The sequence below is a fragment of the Podarcis pityusensis genome (assembly GCF_964106645.2).
Source record: "Podarcis pityusensis genome assembly, chromosome: 1".
In the NCBI taxonomy this organism is placed as follows: Eukaryota; Metazoa; Chordata; class Lepidosauria; order Squamata; family Lacertidae; genus Podarcis; species Podarcis pityusensis.
In genome coordinates this window covers 114,443,914-114,467,194 of record NC_138028.1, presented here as the reverse complement: position 1 = coordinate 114,467,194, position 23,281 = coordinate 114,443,914, and the positions used below count along the sequence as shown (strand labels likewise).

The 23,281-nt window shown below is 39.3% G+C and overlaps 1 protein-coding gene across 2 annotated transcripts in view; it reads right to left on the bottom strand.

Moving 5' to 3' along the window:
- Nucleotides 1-23,281, bottom strand: part of CERKL (CERK like autophagy regulator) — a 42,001-nt gene that overhangs the window by 7,489 nt on the left and 11,231 nt on the right. For both annotated transcript variants that reach the window (XR_013976891.1, XM_080971205.1), the window contains exons 2-7: nt 18,206-18,448; nt 12,975-13,106; nt 8,573-8,636; nt 6,373-6,515; nt 2,897-2,971; nt 1,074-1,251 (exon numbers count right to left, since the gene is read on the bottom strand). Coding sequence is in view for 1 of the 2 variants with exons in the window: in XM_080971205.1 (XP_080827331.1) it covers nt 1,074-1,251; nt 2,897-2,971; nt 6,373-6,515; nt 8,573-8,636; nt 12,975-13,106; nt 18,206-18,448 (835 nt within the window). In the remaining variant the exon portion in view is untranslated. The remainder of the gene's footprint in view (nt 1-1,073; nt 1,252-2,896; nt 2,972-6,372; nt 6,516-8,572; nt 8,637-12,974; nt 13,107-18,205; nt 18,449-23,281) is intronic.

Below are 23,281 nucleotides of genomic sequence, written 5' to 3'. Positions count from 1 at the left end.
TTAAACAATTACAATTTTTTCTTCACGTTACTATTCTGTAAGGTTTACAATGCAGTCCTATACATATCTATGTCACAGTAAATCCCACTGGTTTTGGAGAACTGAATTTGGAGAGGTTTACTGACATGGGGCTGGGTATGATTGCAACCCAACAGTAGTTATTAGTCTAGATCAGGAGTACCTAATTTGTGTCCCTCCAGATATTGTGGGATGACAATTTCATATTTTTTTTATAAATAATTTTTATTAAAGTTTTAAACAACAAAAAAAAGAAAAGAGAAACATACACAATACATATCTCAAAAAAAAAAAAATGATGACAAAAACACACTAAAAAAAAAACAACACAATTCATCAATAAAAAACAAAAAACATAATAATTAAAAACAATATCTCTTTTCCATTTCCGTTTTTTTTAGTTTACTTATTTTCTGGACTTCCTCATACCTCCCTCTTTTGTATTCCAATCCAAATTGTTTGTCCAGCAATTTCTTTTCCACTTTTTTTAATCCCAATCTTTAGCTTTAATAAAATATTGAAATATATAGCTTCCACTTCTTTAAACCTGATCTTTAGTCTTAGTATCATATAAATTAAAATTTTCCCTCTTAATGTCAAATTTCCATTTCTTTAAACATCTTTAATCCTAATCTTTAATCTTAGTCTATCATTAACATTAACCTGTACAGCTGGAAACCGCTTATTTTCAGTCCAACATCACTCTAACATTCTTTAATTTTGCAATGTTTCTGAAGATAGTCTTTGAATTTCTTCCAATCTTCCTCCATCGACTGTGGGATGACAATTTCAGCCATCCCTGACCATCAGCCATGCTGGCTGGGGCTGATGGAAAATGACCCAACCACAGCTGGAAGGCCACTGGTCAGCCACCACTGGTCATTATTATCTGTATAATATCTACTAATACTACCCAACTACAATCATTAAACTTTTGCAAACTGGTAATAATATGAAATCATGTGATTTGGTCCAAATGGTACAAATCTTTTTTGAAAAAAAACTAAACTAAAAACTAACACAAACATAATTTTAAAAAACCAAATTCATCGTACTTCAGACTTGCCAGTGTCTTGAGCACAGCAAAATCTTTTCGCTGACTTGATGGCATCCAACGATGCTTTTCAGCCAAAGCCAGAGCCCTTGATCCAAACCCAAACATTGATGAAAACCCAAAGCGAAGAAGCTTGGTTGGACTACTGAAAGTGCACACGTCCACTGACTGTACATGCCCTGAAATGGTACCATACACATATTATTTCATTTTTCCTCAACTTTCATCACAGGGCTCAAGGTGGCCCACAACCAAATGAGAGTCCTCAGTATTTATCAATTTTAAAAGGCAATTAAAATATCTGCAAAGTCAGGACCCCTATATACTTTTCTGTCAATATTAAATTCCTAGATGAATGAAAATGTTCTGTTTTCTAACTCCAGAAAGTCACTCCAATTAATCCAATAAAGGTGGAAAATCTGTAACCTTCAGCTATGAAGTAGACAGATTACTTAGAATTCAGGTAAAATAGCACAAACACAAAGCAAACATGTGAACATAACATAATAAACAAAGAGCACATTGATTTATGCCTATATTACACTGAGTTGTCTTTCCCCTTGCAAATAAACATAGCTTATTTTGAGCAAAACCTGTACTGACTGCAGGCATTTCTACCCTATCTTTCAAAAATATTTCTAGGGCAGATCTTAGTAATACTAATTACTCCCATACCCACTGTTTCCCAATAAAGTGACAGTCTTATGTATAAGCAAGTAAGAAATTTCTTTTCCTAGTTAAATGTTTACTCACCAATTATTCCTGGAACAGACTTTGGCACAAGGCATACAGAATGTGAGCATGAATCTGGAATACTCTGTGATTTCAGACTCAAAATTCAGAGAGGGAGAATCATAGAATTGTAGAGTTGGAAGGGACCATGCAAGTCATCTAGTCCAAACCCTACAATGCAGGATTTTTTAGCCCAAAGTGGGGCTCAAACCCAAGACCCTGAGACTAAGAGTGAGACTGCCTCCAATGCCCTCCTAGCAAGATTAGCAACTGCTACACCCTTTCACAAGAGGATGTGAAACAATAGAACAGTAGTAAGAAATGGGGGCAGGCAGAACACACAAAATAAGAGCATTCCTTAGAGTCCTTTGAGCCATTGTCGCAGTGGGACAATGAGTCAGTGTCACTTAAGTGGGAGACCAAGCTGTGAAAGAAATAGTATGCAGTTCTCAATAGGCCAAAGGAAGAATGCGAGTGCAAAGTGGACCATTTGTCACAAACCCTCCTTCCAAACAATGGCAAGAAATGTTCAAAGTAATCCTCTCTTCGAAAGGCAGGTGCCGTGCTTAGCAGTAATTATAATGCCTAGAAGTGGTCCTCTCTTTAACTGTAATGCATACTGAAAACAAAGCTATTGTTCGATTTTATTCCAGAAATTAACAAGTAATGGCATTGTGCATTCATGTTGAGAAAACAATGCCAAGCATCTTACTAGGAAGTGCCACATCGTTATTTGAAACTAATATTACTAAATGCAAAAAGGTTCTGAAGTAACCTGAATGCAAATGTTCCTCTTCCTCAACCCACATTCACAAATACAAGAGGATGAAAGAGGTAGAGCTAGTCACATGCTACCAGAGGATATTGTAAACTGCCCTGTGATCTTTGGATAAAGGGTGGTATAGAAATTTAATAAAATAAAAATAAAATCATCCTGCCCAGCAGATTGGAAATTAATTCCTTCCACCCTCCTCATGCAAATGCAGTCTTTTCACCTTTGTATATTAGAAGAGTGCTCCTCCTAATGGAAATTAGCATTGTTTTTTTTAAATAAATTCTTTTCCTAAAGTGTTTCAGATATAGGATACTTACCCATTATTATGTGCAGTGTTGCAGTTACTGTGTGTTGTATGCCATTCACAGTATATGCCAAAATATTTGTGGAACCTGTAAATATTCAACAATGTGTCCAAGAATGAAAGCAAAGTGAATAAGATCATTCTAACAAAAGAGAATATTTCAAAATGAATCCTCTAAGCCAGTGGGGAGCTGAATTCCTTTAGTAAAAGCATTTGCCCAAGTTGATTGATTCCTATAATGTAGAGTTATGGCAGTGTCTCACAACCAGATGTTAAAAAAGCATACAATTTGAAGCATACAGTGCTACCTCCGGTTACGAACTTAATTCGTTCCGGATGTCCGTTCTTAAGCTGAAACCGTTCTTAACATGAGGCACGCTTTCACTGATGAGGCCTCCTGCTGCTGCCGCACTGCTGGCGCACGACATCCGCTCAGATCCTGGGGCAAAGTTCGCAACTAGGAGCATCTACTTCCAGGTTAGCAGAGCTCCTTACCCGAAGCATTCATAAGGAGGACGGTACGTATCCCAAGGTTCCACTGTGCCTCCTTGTGGAAGACAATTCTTGCCCATTTATCTTTCCCCTTGCACCCCAGCACTACCTCTGATGCTGTTCCAGAGGATCCCCCAACTCTCCAGAGGAGCTTTCCAGGGGGCACAGGAGACTACAGGGCAAAGGAGGAAACAGCAAAAAATTGCCTCTTCCTGCCATTCCTTCAGATGTGACCTACGAACAGAACTTCATTCACAAGAAGTCTGGCTCCAGCCCATGTTGCCTCAGCGGCCAATGTTCAGTTCAACATTTCCTTTCTGGGGTTCTTGCCTTGGAATTTTGAAAGCCAGCCATGATTTGACCTGTTTCCATTTACTACTCTGGCTTTAATCTAGGACAAGAGTGAGTTCCAACAGCTAACCTGTCTGTTACACAGATCCTAAACATGCACCTGGAAGAGCTCCAGTTGTGTTTTTTTGACATAAGAAGTTATGCTATGTCAAGGTCAAAGTACATAAAACCTTTGGATCTCAGCAATCCTTGTGTGAAAGATTCAAAGTCTAATTAAATATTTTGCACTATGCAGCCTCCCTCCACGAAACAAAGGCTCCAGGTAATGTATTCTTTTGATTATTTCTGCAGTCCCATGATATTATTATTGCACTGATGCTCAACATGTATTTGGTCCTAGCAATAATACTAGCATACAAACAAATAACAGTAACTAAAAGCTACTTATTCCATGGAAATAAAGGATTGGATTTAGGCTAAATTATAATACAATCCTAACATACATGTATACTCATAAGTCACAGTGAGCTCAGCAGGACTTACTCCCAAGGTGACTATGTATAGGGCTGCAATCCTAGTTGCACTAAGGTCCATTAAAATCAATCTAAAAATTTAATCACAGCTATGTTAAGTTCCACAGATTTCAATGGGAACTAAGCACAACTAACGTATCCTGGATCCAAGCCAATGGATTTCTCATTTCCCAAGTGACAGCACTGTGCAGAGGTAATTAAAAGACTGCTTATTAATGGCAATGTTGCGACTTCTTAAGTTGTGGTGTTTCCCAACATATTACAAAAGACACATTTTTTAAATGGACAACACTACCAATAAAATGAAACTTCTATTCCAATGCTTCTGTTCCTGCTAACCAAACCTTCTCCTAAAGGGTGCTAAAGTGTGGGAGAAAGGGAAAAAGTACCAGTTCACGTAAAGCCTGACTGATGAAGGTACCAGACAGAAATTGTGGGGGGAAATGTCTTTGGAAGTGCAAGCACTCCTGCAGAACAATTAACTTAATTAACCAGACAACATGAATATTCATAAGTCTGTTAATGTCTCCACCACATCCAAACAGATAAATGTGATGTAATGACTTCCTAGTCAAGCATATCTAAGAATCTCACGAAAGCTGCACCAACGCCGTGGTTCTTTGCCCAAAGTATCATGGAAATTGAAAATCTCGTTAACAATATATTATTCTCCACAAATTAATTGCAAGCAGGAAATAACGGAAATCTCAGGGCTATGAGATTTACAGTCAATATATATAAAATTCCTCTGTTTCATAACAATTTCATAACAATTAATCTGCTTTCCCCCAGTCCTTCCAGTTTTCTCCAAATCCCTCTGTACAGTTCCTGAGCTGTAGTTCCCATAGCAACAAACACTATTCCTAAATAGCCAGCAGTACCACCACAGGCTTCTTCCATCCGACTGGTTTTATTTTGACCACAGTATAGTAGCTTGTTATGTTGGTCTAACGAAACCTTTCTTCCGTTTTTTTCTCAAGGAAAACTACAATTTAGCACAATGCTGAATGACTGTTAACATTCTAGAACTGGGTGTTAGTTTTCTACTCAGAACTGATTTTAATAACCAGCTAAGTTAAAACTCGGGTTTTGTAATTCTGCACAAAACTAACATTCTTATAGCATGAAGCATGTCACTCAAGACTGACTGTAGCATATCCATGATAAAATAATTAACACTTGAGTTGGATACCAATTTAAATTAGTCACATCAGCTTGCAGTATCTCTCTCACTTGTAATACCCAAGTTATATTTAATATAGAGAATAGGGCCAGGCAATATATCAATATATCATCCAAAACAGGTTTGAAATCCATGTTGCAATATTGGTTTCATAATTTTTGGTTTGTGTGTGTTTGTGTGATGCAAAAATCACAGTGTGGGAAAAACGGTGAAGCCAGCCATTGCCTCTACATTAGGCATCCCCAAACTCGGCCCTCCAGATGTTTTGGGACTACAACTCCCATAATCCCTAGCTAACAGGACCAGAGGTCAGGGATGATGGGAACTTTAGTCCCAAAACATCTGGAGGGCTGAGTTTGGGGGTGCCTGCTCTACATTGTTCCATCCTTATTTCAGACATGGTGATATATCAGTATATCACAACGTTTAGCTAGTGATATATCACAATGTTGAAAAACAGGTATTGCCCAGGTGATATCTCTCACTGATTTCCCCTGGGAATCTCTTGTGCTTTCTGAAAGTCTGCTCTGGAATGACATGGCATGAAACATCTTGTACCTACTGGTAGACCAGAGAGGACTTTTCCACTCAGGGCTTCCACCCCCTTTACATGCATATTCCTCCATGGTAACCCAGCATGGTACATGAAGTCTGCCATGATCCGACCACTACTCAGAAAGATAAATGGAGATCAGCAACTTGCCCATGCTCCCATAAACGGTTGTCCACTTAAGAATCAAAGTTGGGTTTACATAGGCCATACTTATGTCTGTGAGGAAAAGATGGGCATCTCCAGAGTGCCATATAAAGAATATGGACTGTGCCAGGAGCAAAAATAAATAACTGGGGATTTAGAAATAAATCAAACAATAAGCAGAGAACAATATAACAGATCCCAAGACAGTATAAAATCTGAAAGTGATTCTGTCACAATACCATAAAAACTATGTGTACTATTTTTTGTATTCATTGCTTTATATATACTCTCACCTGCTGGTATTATTCCAAGAGGAACTTGTGCTTTAACTGGTGCAATTATGTCATCACCATCCCTCCTGGCATCCATCTGGGCTCTAAGCAGAAGACCATGAGCAACTTCATGGGCAGTCCCATCTCCACCAACGCAAACCACCCTGCAGCAAAACAGTGGCCGGTCTCTCTTCATTACAATTTAGTTCAAAAAACATTTAGTTTCAGGCTAAAGATAGTGCGAGGCATTACATATGATCAAGCTGAAACAGATTATAATCTTTCTAGGACAGCTTATTGAACTAATATGCTCCAGAACAATTTTCTACATAGCTTTGACTTCTTTTGAGCTTTACAAATATGATAAGTGTGCTGTTCTCATTCCCCCCCCCCTTGTTAATATGTTGTTGGCATCCGTCTGTCTCGGGAGATAATGGAAGAGTGCACCTTTGGGGGTAAAGTCAAACCGTTTGAGAGTTACAGTGCCTGCTGCCAATATGGGAGAGACTTGTTTCGTTGCAGGTGGGGCTGATGAAGGCATCTGAATTTGCTGCTACAGGTGCACCATGGCATTTCTGCTCTCTGCACTTCTCCCAGCTGCCATGCAGTCAACGGGCAATATCTCACATTAGTCAAATTACACAATGCTATTTATGCAAATGAAGTCCATTGATTTCAATAGGTCTATGTGTGACTAAATTGGATATCACCCAATTTGTACTAGTGTGTTTGTAGCATTTATTTAACCATTAAAACGACTTTCATCACATTCCCTTAAACTATTTATTTAACTAGTTTCTTCTATGGCAGTGTTCAAAATATAGCAACTTCCCCACTGGAGCTTACAGCATAGGAAAAACCATACAAAATAGGAAACACTAATATACCAATAATAGCAGCAGTAAAAATGTCTCTGCTGATCTAGTTGCATCATCCAACCTTCCCAATAAAAATAAGAGCCCCTACCTCTTACACATGCAAACAAAATGCAACACAAAGGAAGAGTTATTAATGAAGACACTTCACTATCTTACCCAAATTTCTGCCATCTGTATCTATTCAAGGCAATACTTTAGAGATTGTAAGCTCACTAGGGGATGTTATGGGCAGTCTCACAGCCTAGCTTACCTTCACTGTGTTCATGGCAGAAACAATATTCAAACCAGGGACTGCCAGATTAGCAGCTTGGTCTTGTAGCGGCTGTACCACACGAACTGTAAAATCCCATACCTTTTGCTTGTGAATTTTATTCCGCTTCTGCCATTAGCCATATTTGTGTTGCCTTTAACAGCTATGTTAGAGAGTAGCCAGTTTGCTTATAGTGGCTACAGTATGGAACTAAGCCTTCAGAGGCAAGGGCCAAATCCCGACTTACCCATGAAGCTCATTAGGTGCCTCTGAGCAAGTCACTGTCATCTCTTAGCCTAATGTACTTCACAGAGTTGAGGGAATGAAATGGGGAGTGGGAAAGCCATTTACACTGCCCTGAACTCCTAAAAGGAAGGGCAAGATATAGCTAGACAGCTAGAATTAGAACAACTATATGCACAACAACTGTATCTTTAATGTTGGCTTGCTGATCCCAAAATTTTGAGCAAGCTTATATGCTCTCTACTCCCAACTCTTTTGCATAGCCTCCAGAGGTATAAAAATTAGTGCAAGCTGGTACAGCCTATCTGTAAAAAGCCTCAAGTAGTAATTTATTGAACACCGCTAACTGTTTCAATTATCTGGCTATTTGAAAGAGAAATTTATTTTGTTGTCTTGTTCAAGTTTGAGGGTTTAAGAACATTTATTAAGATTCTAAATTAATTAAAATATTCTAAGAAATAAATAAGAACAATAATGTGCTTAAACTAATAAAACAAACCGTAACTCATAATTGCTTGAATTACATATTATGATACCCTACACCTGTTTCATCTGGGGAAATCTGAAATTAGCCAGCTCAATAGAAAAGCCTGTGGATGCTATCATACAGAGAGCTTCTGTGAATCCAGACTGATTGAATTTGTAGGGAGTCAAATGGTGGCGGGGTAATTCTGGGTGTGCACAGGAATGCCTGCATTGAATAATGGGTTTGTAGCAAAACTCTGAGACATGATGCAAGGGATAGAACCCCAAGATTAAAAATAAGCTATGTGCCTATGCCACTGATTACCCTTTCCTTAAATAAGCAGCATCCTTGCAGTACAAGAAAGAAGTTAAAAGTTTCACTTACCCATGAAATGACGTCAGGTCACATTCCTTAAGTAATTTAAGAGCATGTCCTTCATATTCCGTAACTATGAAATATAATGCATAAACAGACAATTTCAGCAATTCAACTTCTCAGTGTAAATTGACAAATCTGTCTTGGAAGTCATAATTCACAATTCAGAGAGCTATGCCCAGGAGACCTTTGGGTGTTTTCACTTAGATTAGGAGATCCTTATGCCAACTACTAAGTTCTCCTGGATATCAAAAGCACATTTGCCACTCAGTATGCCAGAAACACAAATATATTCTAGAGCCCCAGTGGGTAGACAGAACTCATCATTTTTTTGTTTCTGGATTGTGATCATGGGCACTATTTATCCCTTATATCTTGAACAAGAAAAAGTCAGTTACTTGTTTGCAAATTCGTAAACTAGGATTACGTGGATACTCAGTTATATACAGTACATTATCTGCTCTTTCCATAGCGATACAATGGTTATGTTGCGATTTATAGTTGTAGATGTTTGAAGTGCAAGCATCTGCACAAGAATAAACTGGCATCTTCTACTAGATGCAATCATATCACACCACACAGAATTGAATTATCTGAAAACGAAATGGTATTTTCATCAGTAAATGCACATCTCTAACTTGGACAAGCTAACCATGGAAATAACAAAGACCGGAGACCAGTAACGAAAGAATATAACACAGGAGGGTGGCGGTACAAGTATACACCAGAGTCTGTAGCCTCTGGAGAAAAGAAATCTGTCACTCTACATCACTGTCTCTGTTTGTAGATATCCTACGCAGTACAGCAAATCCGGCAAAGAAAGACTAAACTGGCATAATGCAGATGGTATCAAGCATCATAACCACATTTAGCATTTTCTAGGGCATCTTTGCCAGAAGAGACAGCCCAGCTGCATCTGCTCATCAAAGATTTCTGCTGACTGACATGACACCTCCAGATGGATTTTTTGTGTAAGAATGTGCATTATTATATGCAAGATTACATTAATCTTTCATGCTTGTCTGTCTTTGGTGAGAGTACATTCTCACTCTCCAGTGCTTTTAAATATTGTTGCGCTCACTCGGTGGTTATTTAAAAACAACTCATAAACACATCATTATTTGTATTTTGCCTTAGAGTTAGCCTCCTGCCTGCTTCATTAGGATGGGTAGCAAAGTCCTAAAGCAAAAAAACAACAATGGTGCAGAACACCATAGCACAGTTTCTCACCTGGGGCTGCAAATGGGAATTCCAGCCACAAAACAGCATAACATGTTGTCTCTACATATGCTAAACCCTTGACCTTTAGTCTTAAAAGGTCAAGAGTGCAAAGTGAAGAGCCCAGAAGCAGCTTTGTAGCACTGTCAGTAATGTGTAAACAAGTTTCTCACCCCTCAAAGCTGTAGAGATGGGTAGAAATAAGGGCCCCCTGCTTATATATATGCCTGCAAAGCTAGAATCATGCCAGAAGCTACAAAGATTTTTTTACAATCCTTGGGAGGCAAGTTTGAAATGCTCTTATAGCTCTATGCATCCCATCTTTAGTATGACTTAGCAAGGCTCAGGAATCATGTACTCAAAACATGCTTAGGTATACATTTCCCCTGCTTCTTTAACACTCTCACAGGCCAACATGAAGGGCAAATGTGACCCAATAAGCTCGAATGCAAATAGTCAGAAGCCAAGAGGAGAGTGAGAGTGAGATTATGTCTGAATCCAGTTATGCTCTCGCCTTGTTTAGGGGCGATATGTAGGCAGAAGTAAGATATCAGAAGCAGTGGCTTTCTTTTTTCTGACTAACTGCAGTTTTTCCATTATGACTGAATCAAAATGGTGGATGGATTTAACTATGGTTTATCCAAACAAGCCAAGCCCATGCACAATTGGACATGCAATAGCTAAAAACTAAGCAAAGCCTGACCCAGTTTAAACATAATGACAAACCACCATTAACTGAAAACAGGGGCAAGTGCTTTGATTTTTCCCTGTGTGCCACACCCAAGGAGGAGAGGAGTGGAGGAAACAAGTTGAGGGCTCTTCTCATTGCATTAAACCATAGTTTAGTGTTTCATTCAATTTTAATTTTTTTGAAAGTTGGTTTGAGTAGCAGCAAGAAAAAGCATCTAATAAATGTAATAATAATGATGATGATGATGCACGGCAAAATTTAGCAGCATTGTGTGTAACAGAAGTATTAATTTTCCTAAAATCATTCTTATTTATTGAACTTATATTCTGCCCTTGCTCCCGAAGGAGCCTGGGACAGCAAACAGATCCACAGTTTTAAAACAAAAATGCCTCAGCAAAATCAAAATAAGCAAATATAGCCAAATGCTTAAATTATGCAGGTTGCAGAATTTAGCTTATAGTATGGAGTTTTCATTTTAACGAAGGACCCTCACAAGCCTTACTTTCATCTTAGATTTGTGAAGAAAGGTTTTGCTCACATAAAGACTGAAGGGGTTTTACCACAAAAAGGATTCTGGCAGTCTACTAATTAAAGTCTTCCTGCTCTACTGAAATATATCTCAGCTTTACAGACTGTTCCTCTGATTGGCTGAGCAACATAAACTCTATGGAGGATGAATTAATTTAAAGGTAACACACTTTTTTTTTTTTAATAAAAAAATCAGTAAGCGTGTTTTTTCTTGATCCACGGTTCTGCATAAATTCCTAGTGCACATTTTTATGATTTTACTATTAAAAATAAAATTTCATATATCCATGTGCAATCTGTGTCAGTTGATACACAGCAGAAGAACTTCTTGGTTTGATAAAATTCTATCTGACAAAACCGAAGTACATGTCATTTGCCAAATTAACCTGTAGGAGGAGTGTTAACCACTAACCATAACAATATGCTATGAATAGACTTTATGATAAGAAAGTTTGGGATTTAAGAATAAAAGGACACAATTCTTCAGCAAGAATAGTGTGAATGCATAAAAACTCTTCCAGATTTCCTCTGCATGTCATTGTCATGGTATATATTTATCTCCAGAGTACATGTTTCGTACACATACACCAGCAAGCAGTTTTTCAGCTTTGAAAGCACTGTTCACCTGTCCGGAAAGGTAGGAGGACTGAGCCAAAAACACTACTGGGCCTGTCAGAACTGAATAATCTATTCAGCATCTAAGCAAGTGGAAGAGCTAGTCCCAGAGATCTCTGGATGGAGCTGTCATGGGGTACCTCTGACCTGTAGGCCTAGTTAGGTCCATCAGGTCTCTGAATTTCACCAGCAAGGCAGCTTCAGGCAAACTGCATCCACCTGCCAATTACTTGATATCATAGGTCAACAGCAGCACAGTGCTAAGATGAGAGATAGACCCTCTGCCTGCTCTTAGACTGTAAATGGCAGCCTAGGGATCCTCTCTAAAAGGTAGGTAGAGTGAACTTTCTAGCCATTCCTATCTCAGTGCCGGAGCAGAGAGGAAAGGATATGTTCTGTGTGTGATTGCATGCCTACTAGGAGCCAGCATGATGGGTCAGAGCTGCTTACCTGACCTCCTGGCAGGTAAGTCACTGCTACTTACCAGAAGGGGAAAGGGCAATGCAGTGGTGAGGTTGGCATGGTGCAAACACACCAATGAAGCCGATTCAGTGGTCCTGCAAGTATATTTGCACCATCTTCCTTGCTTCACCTCTCCCAATAAAAGCAGCAGTGGCACACCTTCCAGGTCTGGTGGAATTGCCTCTGCCCCAACACACAGTCTACTATGGTTTGTGCCTGCAAGCCCATCTGAGGTGTGTATGAGTGTGACTGCATATGTTGATTTTTATGAGAGAGGAACAGAAAGAAAGTGCTGTGCACCTGATACAAAGGTGCTTGTGACAATGCGTAGGTGGGGAAATATAAGCGTATAATATAATATTTGATACTACATTGGGGGGGGCACTCATAATTGGAATGCAACTCTGTATAAGGTTGGACAAGTTCCAATTCCCCACCCAGAATTGAGTAATTGATTAGACTGCTTCCATTCTATCACTGTGCAATCCTATGCATGGCTACCCAGCAGCATGTTTCAATGAGTTCAGTGGGGCTAACTCCCAGTTTGATTGTGTGCAGGTTTGTTGTCTTACTCCCTAGAAAGTCTGCCTTTTGCAGGGTTAGTGAATAACATATTGTACTAATTTTTTCATTAATTTCCTATAACTTCAGTAACTAATAAACAGGGTGGAGAAAGGTATTTCAACAAAGCAAGAGCATATGAAAATATTTAACTAAAAGATAAACCAATGACTGCACATCAACACAAAATAATTTTCGCTAACAAGGAATTTATTTCTTTAAAGTCGTGTGTGCTAAGTGATGTCATTAAAATAGAAACATTAAATGTGGACTGATCCATTTGCGGAGATGCTACCTCCAAAAATGGATCGAATCATGTTCCACAAAGCATCTTACCTGTAACGTCAGCTCTGATGTCAGCAAGCTTAAAGAGAGGTGCAACCTGTTCATGATAAATGCGAGCAGCCTCTTTTCTATGACTATTTGGATTGACAAACACTTTTAATGACTTTGGCCTATTCGGAAAACCTTTTTAAAAAAAAACAGAAGGAAAAAACCACATCAGGGTTTTTAAGGCTAATTTAAACCACTTTGAACACACAGCATTGCAAAAGAATAAAAGCATGGATTGCAAACATTAACACCTGCAGATGAATATGCATCCTGAAAAGGTACAGCAAATTCTGGTTTGTGTCTGTGGCCATCTTTTTTTCTTTATTTTTTGCACAAAGCTGCTCATTACTTATATATGCCAACTACGTAATCCTGAAACAACTGGAGCAACTGACCTGTTTGTGCATCTCTACAGCTAAGAATAACTAGTACAAATGAGTCAGTCACCCTCATCAAGAGCATTATGTGACAGCTATCACGAAAGAGGTTTTAGGTCATGGTTCAAACTTGAAAGGAGGAGGGAGATCAAGTGAGAAGAGAATATTCTCCTGAGAATTAAAAAAAAGGAAGTGCCTGTCAGCAAGGATTTGATAATAGTACCCCTTCACATTTGCTGCGGAGATTCGATACTACAATTTTAAGGATTTACAGATTATGTTTCATGCCACACAGAAGGTGCACAGGTGCAAAAGAAATCTGCCCTTGATTAAAAGGATCAATAAAATAGAGGTATGAGAGTAAGGGAGGGGGATGGAAGCCAAAATACACATTTTGAAACAACATGTCTTGTTGATAATCTGTGCTTTTATCACTACAGCATTTAAAAATAAATTATCTTGTTAACTTTCACCCACCATACAACATTATTTATCATCGATCCTAATCATGTATACATCAGGTGATAATTCAAAGGATCATTTGTTTAGCAGTTATTTTCCCCTCTCTGATATCCCCATAATTCTCAGTGAAAAAAACACACACCAAAAATAAAACAACAGCTACAATTTTTTTTACAACATTGGCATTATCAGCACCATGCTCTAACCAACTCTTAACTAAGGACCATGGTTTATCACACCAAAAATAAACATTGTTTTTGTGCACTGTATTGTTTCATTAGGACTTGAGGCTTGCAGGGGAAATGGACACACTGAGGTATGATCTTCCTGGACAGGCAAAATAATGTCAAGTCTCCAAGCAGAGGTCAGGGGTGTCAGGACCAAGGACAGATCGCTCTAGGGCTAGCTAGTTGGAGCTCTCCCTCCTACTACAACTATAGAGGGATGCTGCCACCCAAAGCCTTCTGTAGGCTAACAAGGCCTGTGATACGATGACTCTATCTATCTGAAGTGGGACTTTGCTTTTCTAAAGGCCTTTCCCTAATTTTGTATCCATTAGGTACTTTGGGGTTAGGGGTGTGCTGCTGGGGTTTTGTCTTCAGGTCCACGTCCTCCAGCAAAGAAAGCAAGAGAGAAGCTACTGAAAATTATTCCCTGGAGGCAGCAGCATGTGCCTCATCTTCCTCTGAATCTTCCTTAAAGTACTGAAGGCCCCTGGGGTCAGGGGCCCTGACAAGCTCTCCTCTGTCCCATCACACTGTGGATCCAGATTTAATGAACATATTACAGTTTGCTAAACCAGAGTTAACCATAGCAGCTAAGTGGAGAAACCATGGCTTAACAAACCACATCTTTTCTAAAACTGGTCATGCATAGTGTACACAAGAGAGTGGCAAAAGGACATGCATGGGTACAAGGCTTGTTCTCAGTCCAATAACCAATGGTTTATGAGTTGGAAATTGTTATATATGAAGCCAGCAAAATATCAATAAAACCCTAAAATGATTTCCCAATGGGTCTGGAGAAATTGCTTCGGTATCTTGATTCACCAGGGACTTTGTTTTCTCCTTCCCAAAATATATTATTCAGCAGTCTTATAGCAAACAACTTTATAATCTAATAATGTTAAACAGTTTCAGGTCTCATTACCAGCATATAAGTGCTGTAGCCTTTGGCATCATTAGAGCCTATGTTCTATTGAATTGCTCATTGTCGCTTCCTTTGCTAAAGTGAACTAGGACTTTAAAACAAAATAGCCAACTGTTCCTCTGGTAGTAACAAATGTGCTAATATGCACTAGTTTAAACTTGATCTATCAGTGAATCAATGAACCATGAAAGGTAGGGGTTAATCAGGGAGTTCTGAAAACAAAAGCTCATAGGGCAGCAGAGACGCTATCCTCAGACACACATCTGTGCTGTTTTCACTGTTTAGTTTTATGGCAGCAGGCTTATGTTTACAAAAGTTAAGGGCTTGAAATGATGTCACTGTCACATACGTTATTAATATTTTATACAACAAGCAATAAGAAAACTGCTACATAAAGACAGAAGTAATGATGTGAATAAACATTTTTCATGCTAACTAGAGATATACCACTGTTGATGCTACACTGTTAATGTATAACATTAATGGGATAATTAAACCTTCACGCATGAAGCTTTCGATGTTCACATTAAAAACTTGGTGTGAGATGCATGTTGTAAAAGGAGCTTCTGTAACAAATTTCTTCTATAAAATAGGCACTCTTAATTTTTATACTGAAAGCATAGCTCTATATTGCTCACTGCTAAAGTCAAGCAAAAATTTAGACTAAAAACCTTTCCTAAGAGATTGTTTAAATTATGTAGTTTTAATTTAAACCAAAAATTAACACAGGTTTTTAAAAAAGGAAAATATGTCTGCATTGAAACAAACCTTTTCTGGTTTTGATGCTTTATCTTAATATTTCATAAAACCATAGAATTGTAGAGTTGGAAGGGTAGAGAACCATAGAATTGTCGAGTTGGCAATGCAGGAATCTTTTGCTCGATGTGGGGCTCAAACCCACCACCCTAAGAGTCTCATGCTCTTCCAACTGAGCTATCCCGGCAGCCATGCAGGGATATTTCGCCCAATGTGGGGCTTGAACTCACGACTCTGGATTTAAGAGTCTCATGCTCTATGGACTGAGTTATCCTTGATTTATATTACACAGTATTCTTTCGAATACTACAACAAACTAAAGTAACCACACCAATCTTCCCCACTTCACATAGATTCCTGGTTTCAAATCTTGTTTAGGAGGAACCTGGTTACCGTACATACGCGTGTATAAGCCAACTTTTTCAGCACATTTTTTATGCTGAAAAAGCCCCCCTCGGCTTATACTCGAGTGAGGGTCCTACCTGAGCACATTTCCAGCAGCCCCTCGTCAGAGCAAGCTGTTTGCTGCCGCCGCTCGTGCCGTCGCCGCTCTGCCAAGCGTGGGCACAGGAGCCGCAGAGGCTGTTGTTGGCAGAGGTGGAGGAACCAGCAGCCCGAAAGCAGCACTTTCGGGCTGCTGGTTCTTCCTCTGCCACTGCTGCCGCCAGCCTCTGCCTCTTGGCAGCACCCTAGGTAGACAGGGGGACGGGAGGGGCTGGGGGTGGAAAGAGAAACCCCCTCTGCCATGTGTGCATGAGTGCGCGCACACACACTCCGGCCCACCAGGAGGTTTGAGGTGTTGTGGTGTGGTGAACTGGCTTATACTCGAGTCAATAAGTTTTCCCTGTTTTTTGTGGTAAAATTAGGTGCCTCAGCTTATATTCAGTTCGGCTTATACTCAAGTATATACGGTAAGTATGGAAAAACAAACTGGAACCAGAGGAGAGAAGGAGAAAGCATTCTCATGACTCCCAGCCTCCTATTGTGTCATATGCTTTTAACACTGCTGTCTTTGTCTTTAACTGCTGGTGGTTTTCCTTGTTTGTTTTGTTTTCTGGTTGCATTTTGTTTGGGTTTTAGGCTGTACTTTTATATTATTTTGTACACATTTTCCTGGTGTACTTTTGTAGAAAAAAGTGAGGTATAAATCCACGAATAGCAATAATAAATCCTATTTGCATTTCTAAACTAGAGACTACTGCAAACCAGAGTTAGCACAAACTCATGATTTCAGATCCTACGTTGTCAGCTCCCAAACAAATCACAGTTTGAGGGCAGCCGTAAGCTTAGAAAATAGCCTGGTTTGGATCTATTCATTAATTCAAGTTATGAACAAGCCTTTTCCTTGAAATCCACAGTCAAATCACTAAGCATCTAATTAACAATAGTTTCTCATTTCATCCAAACCAGGAAACTATGGTAACCAACTTTAGAGCAAGTTAGTATGCTAAACAAACTTCAAATCATGGTGTATGAGACTGGGTTGTTCTGAAATCACACACAGAGCTTTACTACAGTCCATAGACCCAAAATACAATGATAGTATATCAAATGTTATTAAGGTGTAAGATCGGCCTTGCTAGCCAACAGAGTAGCTTTAGTTTGTACATACTGATTTCTGATTTTTACTGCCTCCAAGAGGAATATTGCTATGGCTAGTGTAATAGTATCAATCTTATCCTCAAAGAGGACATTGCTTCTGGTGAAATGGAAAACTCTAGTTAATTAGAGATTTGCTGGTTTAATTGCTGCATGCCACAAAGGGAGGAGTGAAGTAGCTGCATATGCAGACGAAAGAGTTCATGCATATATTGGCCTGGTAAGCCAAATTATGTTCATCCAAGCACAGGCATTGACAGTGTTTTGATGTGACATTAAACCAGTTTAGCAGTACAAAAACAACCAGTACAACCCCTCCCTCCAGCACAGTTGCAATGAGATCAGAAGTTTTTGCATTTTACTTCTTTTGTCCAAACCAATAAATGTGCTTAATGTTAATTACAATTTAGAGAAGCAGGTCAGGTTTGTAAACCATGGTTCAAAATTTGCTTGCTTCTGTAAACCACAGTTAAGAATAACCACAGTTTGAGTTCCTGCAAAACAAGTAATTATAATTAGTTGAAAACAGAAGTGAAAGCTTCCCATCTCATCCTCACAGATGTGCCAAAGGAGGAATGGTAAATTGAGTGTGCAAGCCCTGAAGCTTGTGGATGTAGTGATAAATCAGACTTTTATTGGCGAGCCAGGCCAGTAAAATGTTTGGTTTCTTGTTACATATTAACAGAGGCTTAGACTAATTTAAAATCAGCTAAGTGGGATATGTCACTAACAGAATAAGATGGTAATTCTAAGTATACTGATTTGGGGGGAAAGTCCTACAGAAATCATTTGGACTTATTTCTCAGTAAACATGTTCAGCCTCATACTGTAATTTTTTAAGGTTAAGAATGTTTAGAAAATATAGAAATAGTCTTTCTGAAAAGTGCTTACCATTCAAAATTTCCTTCAAATGCTTAAACCACAGGTAACAATGGTCCTCACTTAAATTACTTAGGTTGATGACAGAATCCTTAAGCTTGTTTCCTTCTTTTTTCAGGCAGACAAAAACTGTGATACCTAATAATAGACCACCTTTTTGCTGCCCAGCAAAACGACGGCGTTTCAATTTTACGGAAAATACATCTTTCATTTCGACAGATTCCTCTTCATTTGTCAAGCCCACATTGGAGCCACCTGCCCAAAGGAGGAAGAGAGAGTGTTTATTTTCATACTACACCACAGTTTAATCCCTTATGGTTCCATCCTAACTAAAAGTGCACATACAAAATATCTATTATTATCACTTTTTTCCTGAATGCATCCCTGAAAAAATAGTTTTAGAGATACTTAAGGGCTGTTCATGAACTGTGAAGAGAGGACCAGACTCTACATTGCTAGCAGCCATGTGGGACTTACAGCAGCTGCTTCCATACCACACTCAGTAATATTTAAAGTTGTTTCTTCTTCACAGAAAGGACTGTGCTACTCTCCTCCACATTATGTTATACTCCTTCTCCAATGGTTCACAAGGTCAAGAGATGAATATCTCCCTTTACATCTGTAAAAAAATTATGAGCGCAAGCCCCGTCCTCCCCCACCGCTGCCTAATTTTGATAGCAGCTGTCCTTTTACATACAGTTACATACAGTTTGCATACAGTTTTTTTTAAGCAGTTTCAGGATATATCATGGAAGTTCCACCACAAATTCACTACCTCTCTCCCATTCTTGGTTTTCCCTCACAAAATGGGTTATATGCAAGTCAATATGTCACTGAGTAACTTTGTCAGAATGGCTGGAATTCCTTGCACCACAGAGACACAGTGCTTATTTGCATGTCACAGTAAACCATAGTCAATTTTACGTATGTCTGAACCAAGGATCATTGTCTTGTTTCACTCCCAACATGATCTGTAAACAAGGTTTGTTCATAGCTTACAGGAAAACAAACCATGAACCTTGGTTTGGACACAACACTAAGGAATTGTAGCATGTTTCCTTGGTATGCTATTGTGGAGGGGCAAAGTGGCCAAATCATCAGTTTGGTTTACCATTACATGCAACCTATTGGTTCCTTTCTTTGCTCAGAAGCAAGAAATCACACAAGATTGGCTGCCTCTGAGACTCCAAATTGGATTGCTGACTTTAAGAGAGTCATATTTCTTCTAGAAGGACTCTGATAGGACTTTATGATTTATTCTTCTTGTCCTTAGCCACAGCAATTCCCCCCCATCAATGTCACCATTAAACAATGGCCTTTAGTATGAACAGTCTCATCATTAGGAAGCCATTCTTTTAATTGTCTTCCTTTAGGATGAAATTAGCAAAAACAAGCAAATAGACTTCGGCACCAAAAGCGTGAGCCTCCTTTATCACCTTCTGTTGCACTGTGGACCCAGCCTTCAAATTGTGGAATAAAACATGATCACAGCAGTTGCAGTAGACTATCAAAGTGGCCACGTACCTCTTCTTGAAGCTTTCAAGGGAAGTAGGGAACCTATTCTATAAGCTTCTCTTAACATTCATGTCTCAGAGGTTCTAGTCTACCTTGCAGTAGATTATAAAGTATCCATGCAGCAGGGAAGCCACCTGCTCCTGAGTAAAATGGTTTTCGTGTGTCCTTTCAGCCATTAAGGCTGGTATTGCAGATGGCGAAATACCACGGCCAAAGGCCCATGGCCAACAAATCAAGGGAGCAAAGAGAGCATCTTGAACAAATCCCTCTGGTTACATGCCACTTATAAGACAGACAAAGACTGGTCAACCAAAAGTATTTCTGCTTCCTTTTCTTTGCTTTTATATTGTCTTACTATAAAAAAGCTACCTTACAGCTATTCTGGTTGCTGGTGCTGGAATGTAAAAATAAATAAATGGCTGGTTGCATTCCTTGAAACTCTAGATTGACATCTTATGGAGAAGCCTTACTAGAATGGATATGTAGCCTTTCCTCCTAAGCACCATGGAAATCACAGTGCATTGTTTCTTACAATTCTAAAATCACTTTTTCAATCCAATGGGTGCTCATGGCGATGTATAATGATTATATGTCATTAACATTAGAAATACATTTTCAACTTTCAGACTTTTGACTTCATCTGCATCTATGGAATTTTGAACACCTGCTTCTCACTACGTTAAAAAAAGAAACTATTTTATTTCCCATATTCAAAATCTTCTAAATAAGCTAAACTTGCCTTTAAAAAAACCCACACACAGTAATTCTTTCCATTCAAGAACTATCCATTCATTAGTATCATACTGATTATTTCTAGCTGTTTCAAAACATTAACTATCCTCTCATATTACCTAGAAGGATACAGGGTACCATCTGTTCTTATAAGGGGTTTAAGTATACATTAGATATCATGCTATTTATTTAATTCAGCACCCACTTCCCATTGTATTTCCCCCCCCCAAGTCAATTTAATTACAAGGAATAAAGATAATCTTTCCTGCCAGGTTGTTCCATCACCATAAGAGCAGAGCAGGGACCTTCATAAAGTAGGCTGCACTTGTTAGGTCCTCTTCCATTTTTAACTACACTTAACGTTAAGAAAGGTCTTAACAAAAACAATACTACACAGCTCTTAAAAATATTATTATAAGCCAAGAGCTTGTCTACATCAATTTTGGCACATCTGCTTGATAGAGAGCATAAACAGGATTAGCTGGATTTATCTGCTTGACGCTAATTGTACTCACAGTTTCTGCACATGTCCATTTCCCCCAAATACAGCATGAAAAATAAGTATGGCTAAGATAGTTATTTCTACCAGCATGTGTTACGCACTTGGATAAGGCATGCTATATTCTTAAGTAAACGAGCGCTCCTAAAATGGGTTCAGACGTGCATTTTCCTCTAATTACTATCTATAATTACCTTTGAAAAATTCTTCACACTTTGCTAAACCTTAATTCTCTTCAGCCTGAGAGTGAAATGAGGGGGAAGAGGATTTCTCATTCTTTTCTCCTTGCTTCCCCCTTCAGCTTGGGGATCCAAACCGAGGGGTAGGGGAAGAGAGCAAACTGGCCCCACAGAATATGTACCTTAGATACATATCATCTGAGTCAAAGTCCCAGCCTTCAAAAGAGTCTTTTAAGTTGAAGGGCAATTTTTTTCCTTCATAGCTGAGGTGAAGTGTGAGGAGTGATTGTAGTAGCTAAGCTTGACCTCGGCCAAAATGGCACCTGCATTGTCTTCTTGTTTGGAGGCTATGAGAATAAGTAATATCCCAAGCTTTGAAGGCCTTTCCTATTTCTGGATCCCCAAAGCTGCCAGAAAATAGAAGTTAGCCAGGAAGCAGGCAATATAAGTTGCTAGAGCTGTACTCCCACAGAGATTAAATAACCATGGGGTGGTCTGGCCTCACAGGATTGGCCTCAGAGAAGATACACCCTTGGGCCATCCAGAGGCCTTTGTTGAATGTTGTTGTTGTTGTTTAGTCGTTTAGTCGTGTCCGACTCTTCGTGACCCCATGGACCAGAGCACGCCAGGCACTCCTGTCTTCCACTGCCTCCCACAGTTTGGTCAGACTCATGTTTGTGGCTTCAAGAACACTGTCCAACCATCTCGCCCTCTGTCGTCCCCTTCTCCTTGTGCCCTCAATCTTTCCCAACATCAGGGTCTTTTCCAGGGAGTCTTCTCTTCTCATTAGGTGGCCAAAGTATTGGAGCCTCAGCTTCATGATCTGTCCTTCCAGTGACCACTCAGGGCTGATTTCCTTAAGAATGGATGTGTTTGATCTTCTTGCAGTCCATGGGACTCTCAAGAGTCTCCTCTAGCACCATAATTCAAAAGCATCAATTCTTCGGTGATCAGCCTTCTTTATGGTCCAGCTCTCACTTCCATACATCACTACTGGGAAAACCATGTCTTTAACTATACGGACCTTTGTTGGCAAGGTGATGTCTCTGCTTTTTAAGATGCTGTGTAGGTTTGCCATCGCCTTTCTTCCAAGGAGCAGGCGTCTTTTAATTTCGTGACTGCTGTCACCATCTGCAGTGATCATGGAGCATAAGAAAGTAAAATCTCTCACTGCCTCCATTTCTTCCCCTTCTATTTGCCAGGAGGTGATGGGCCCAGTGGCCATGATCTTCGTTTTTTTGATGTTGAGCTTCAGACCATATTTTGCGCTCTCCTCTTTCACCCTCATTAAAAGGTTCTTTAATTCGTCTTCCATCAAGGTATCATCTGCATATCTGAGGTTGTTGATATTTCTTCCGGCGATCTTAATTCTGGCTTGGGATTCATCCAGCCCAGCCTTTCGCATGAATTCTGCATTTAAGTTAAATAAGCAGGGAGACAATATACAGCCTTGCCGTACTCCTTTCCCAATTTTGAACCAATCAGTTGTTCCATATCCAGTTCTAACTGTAGCTTCTTGTCCCACATAGAGATTTCTCAGGAGACAGATGAGGTGATCAGGCACTCCCATTTCTTTAAGAACTTGCCATAGTTTTTGTTGAATACATAATGCCAAAAGTAATAAACGAGACCAGCTCATTACTGTCACAGTATTGAATTCAAGAAAATGCCAATTACTTGTTTGTATGGGAGATGTGCTATTCCAGCCCCTCCCTCAGCACCCAAGGATCACCTTTGTTATGAGTTGAAAAGTGCTATCTGTTGAATAAAGCAGAACATCTCATATAATGATTAACTCTGGAGATTTTCAGTCTCTGGATTTAAACACTTCTCTTTTCTGTCTTGTGTCACAAAGGGCACAAGCAACAATGCAGCCAAACTGTGTGTCTTAGGGCAAAAAATACCCAACTGAATTATGATTAACGTTAATGTATATCATGGCTACAGACATGGCTATTAAAAAATAAAGGTATGTCTAACACTGCATTCTATACACTTAGTTCAAAGCAACTGGAGGTAAACCTCATTGTACAAAGCAAATATGCTCTATGTACCTGTCAAATATTTTCCAGACAAATTTGACAGCAATATGATCTGATCCATTTGAACCAAACCTACTTTTCACTCACAGCAAGAAATCACAGTATTAAATAATACTGTGCA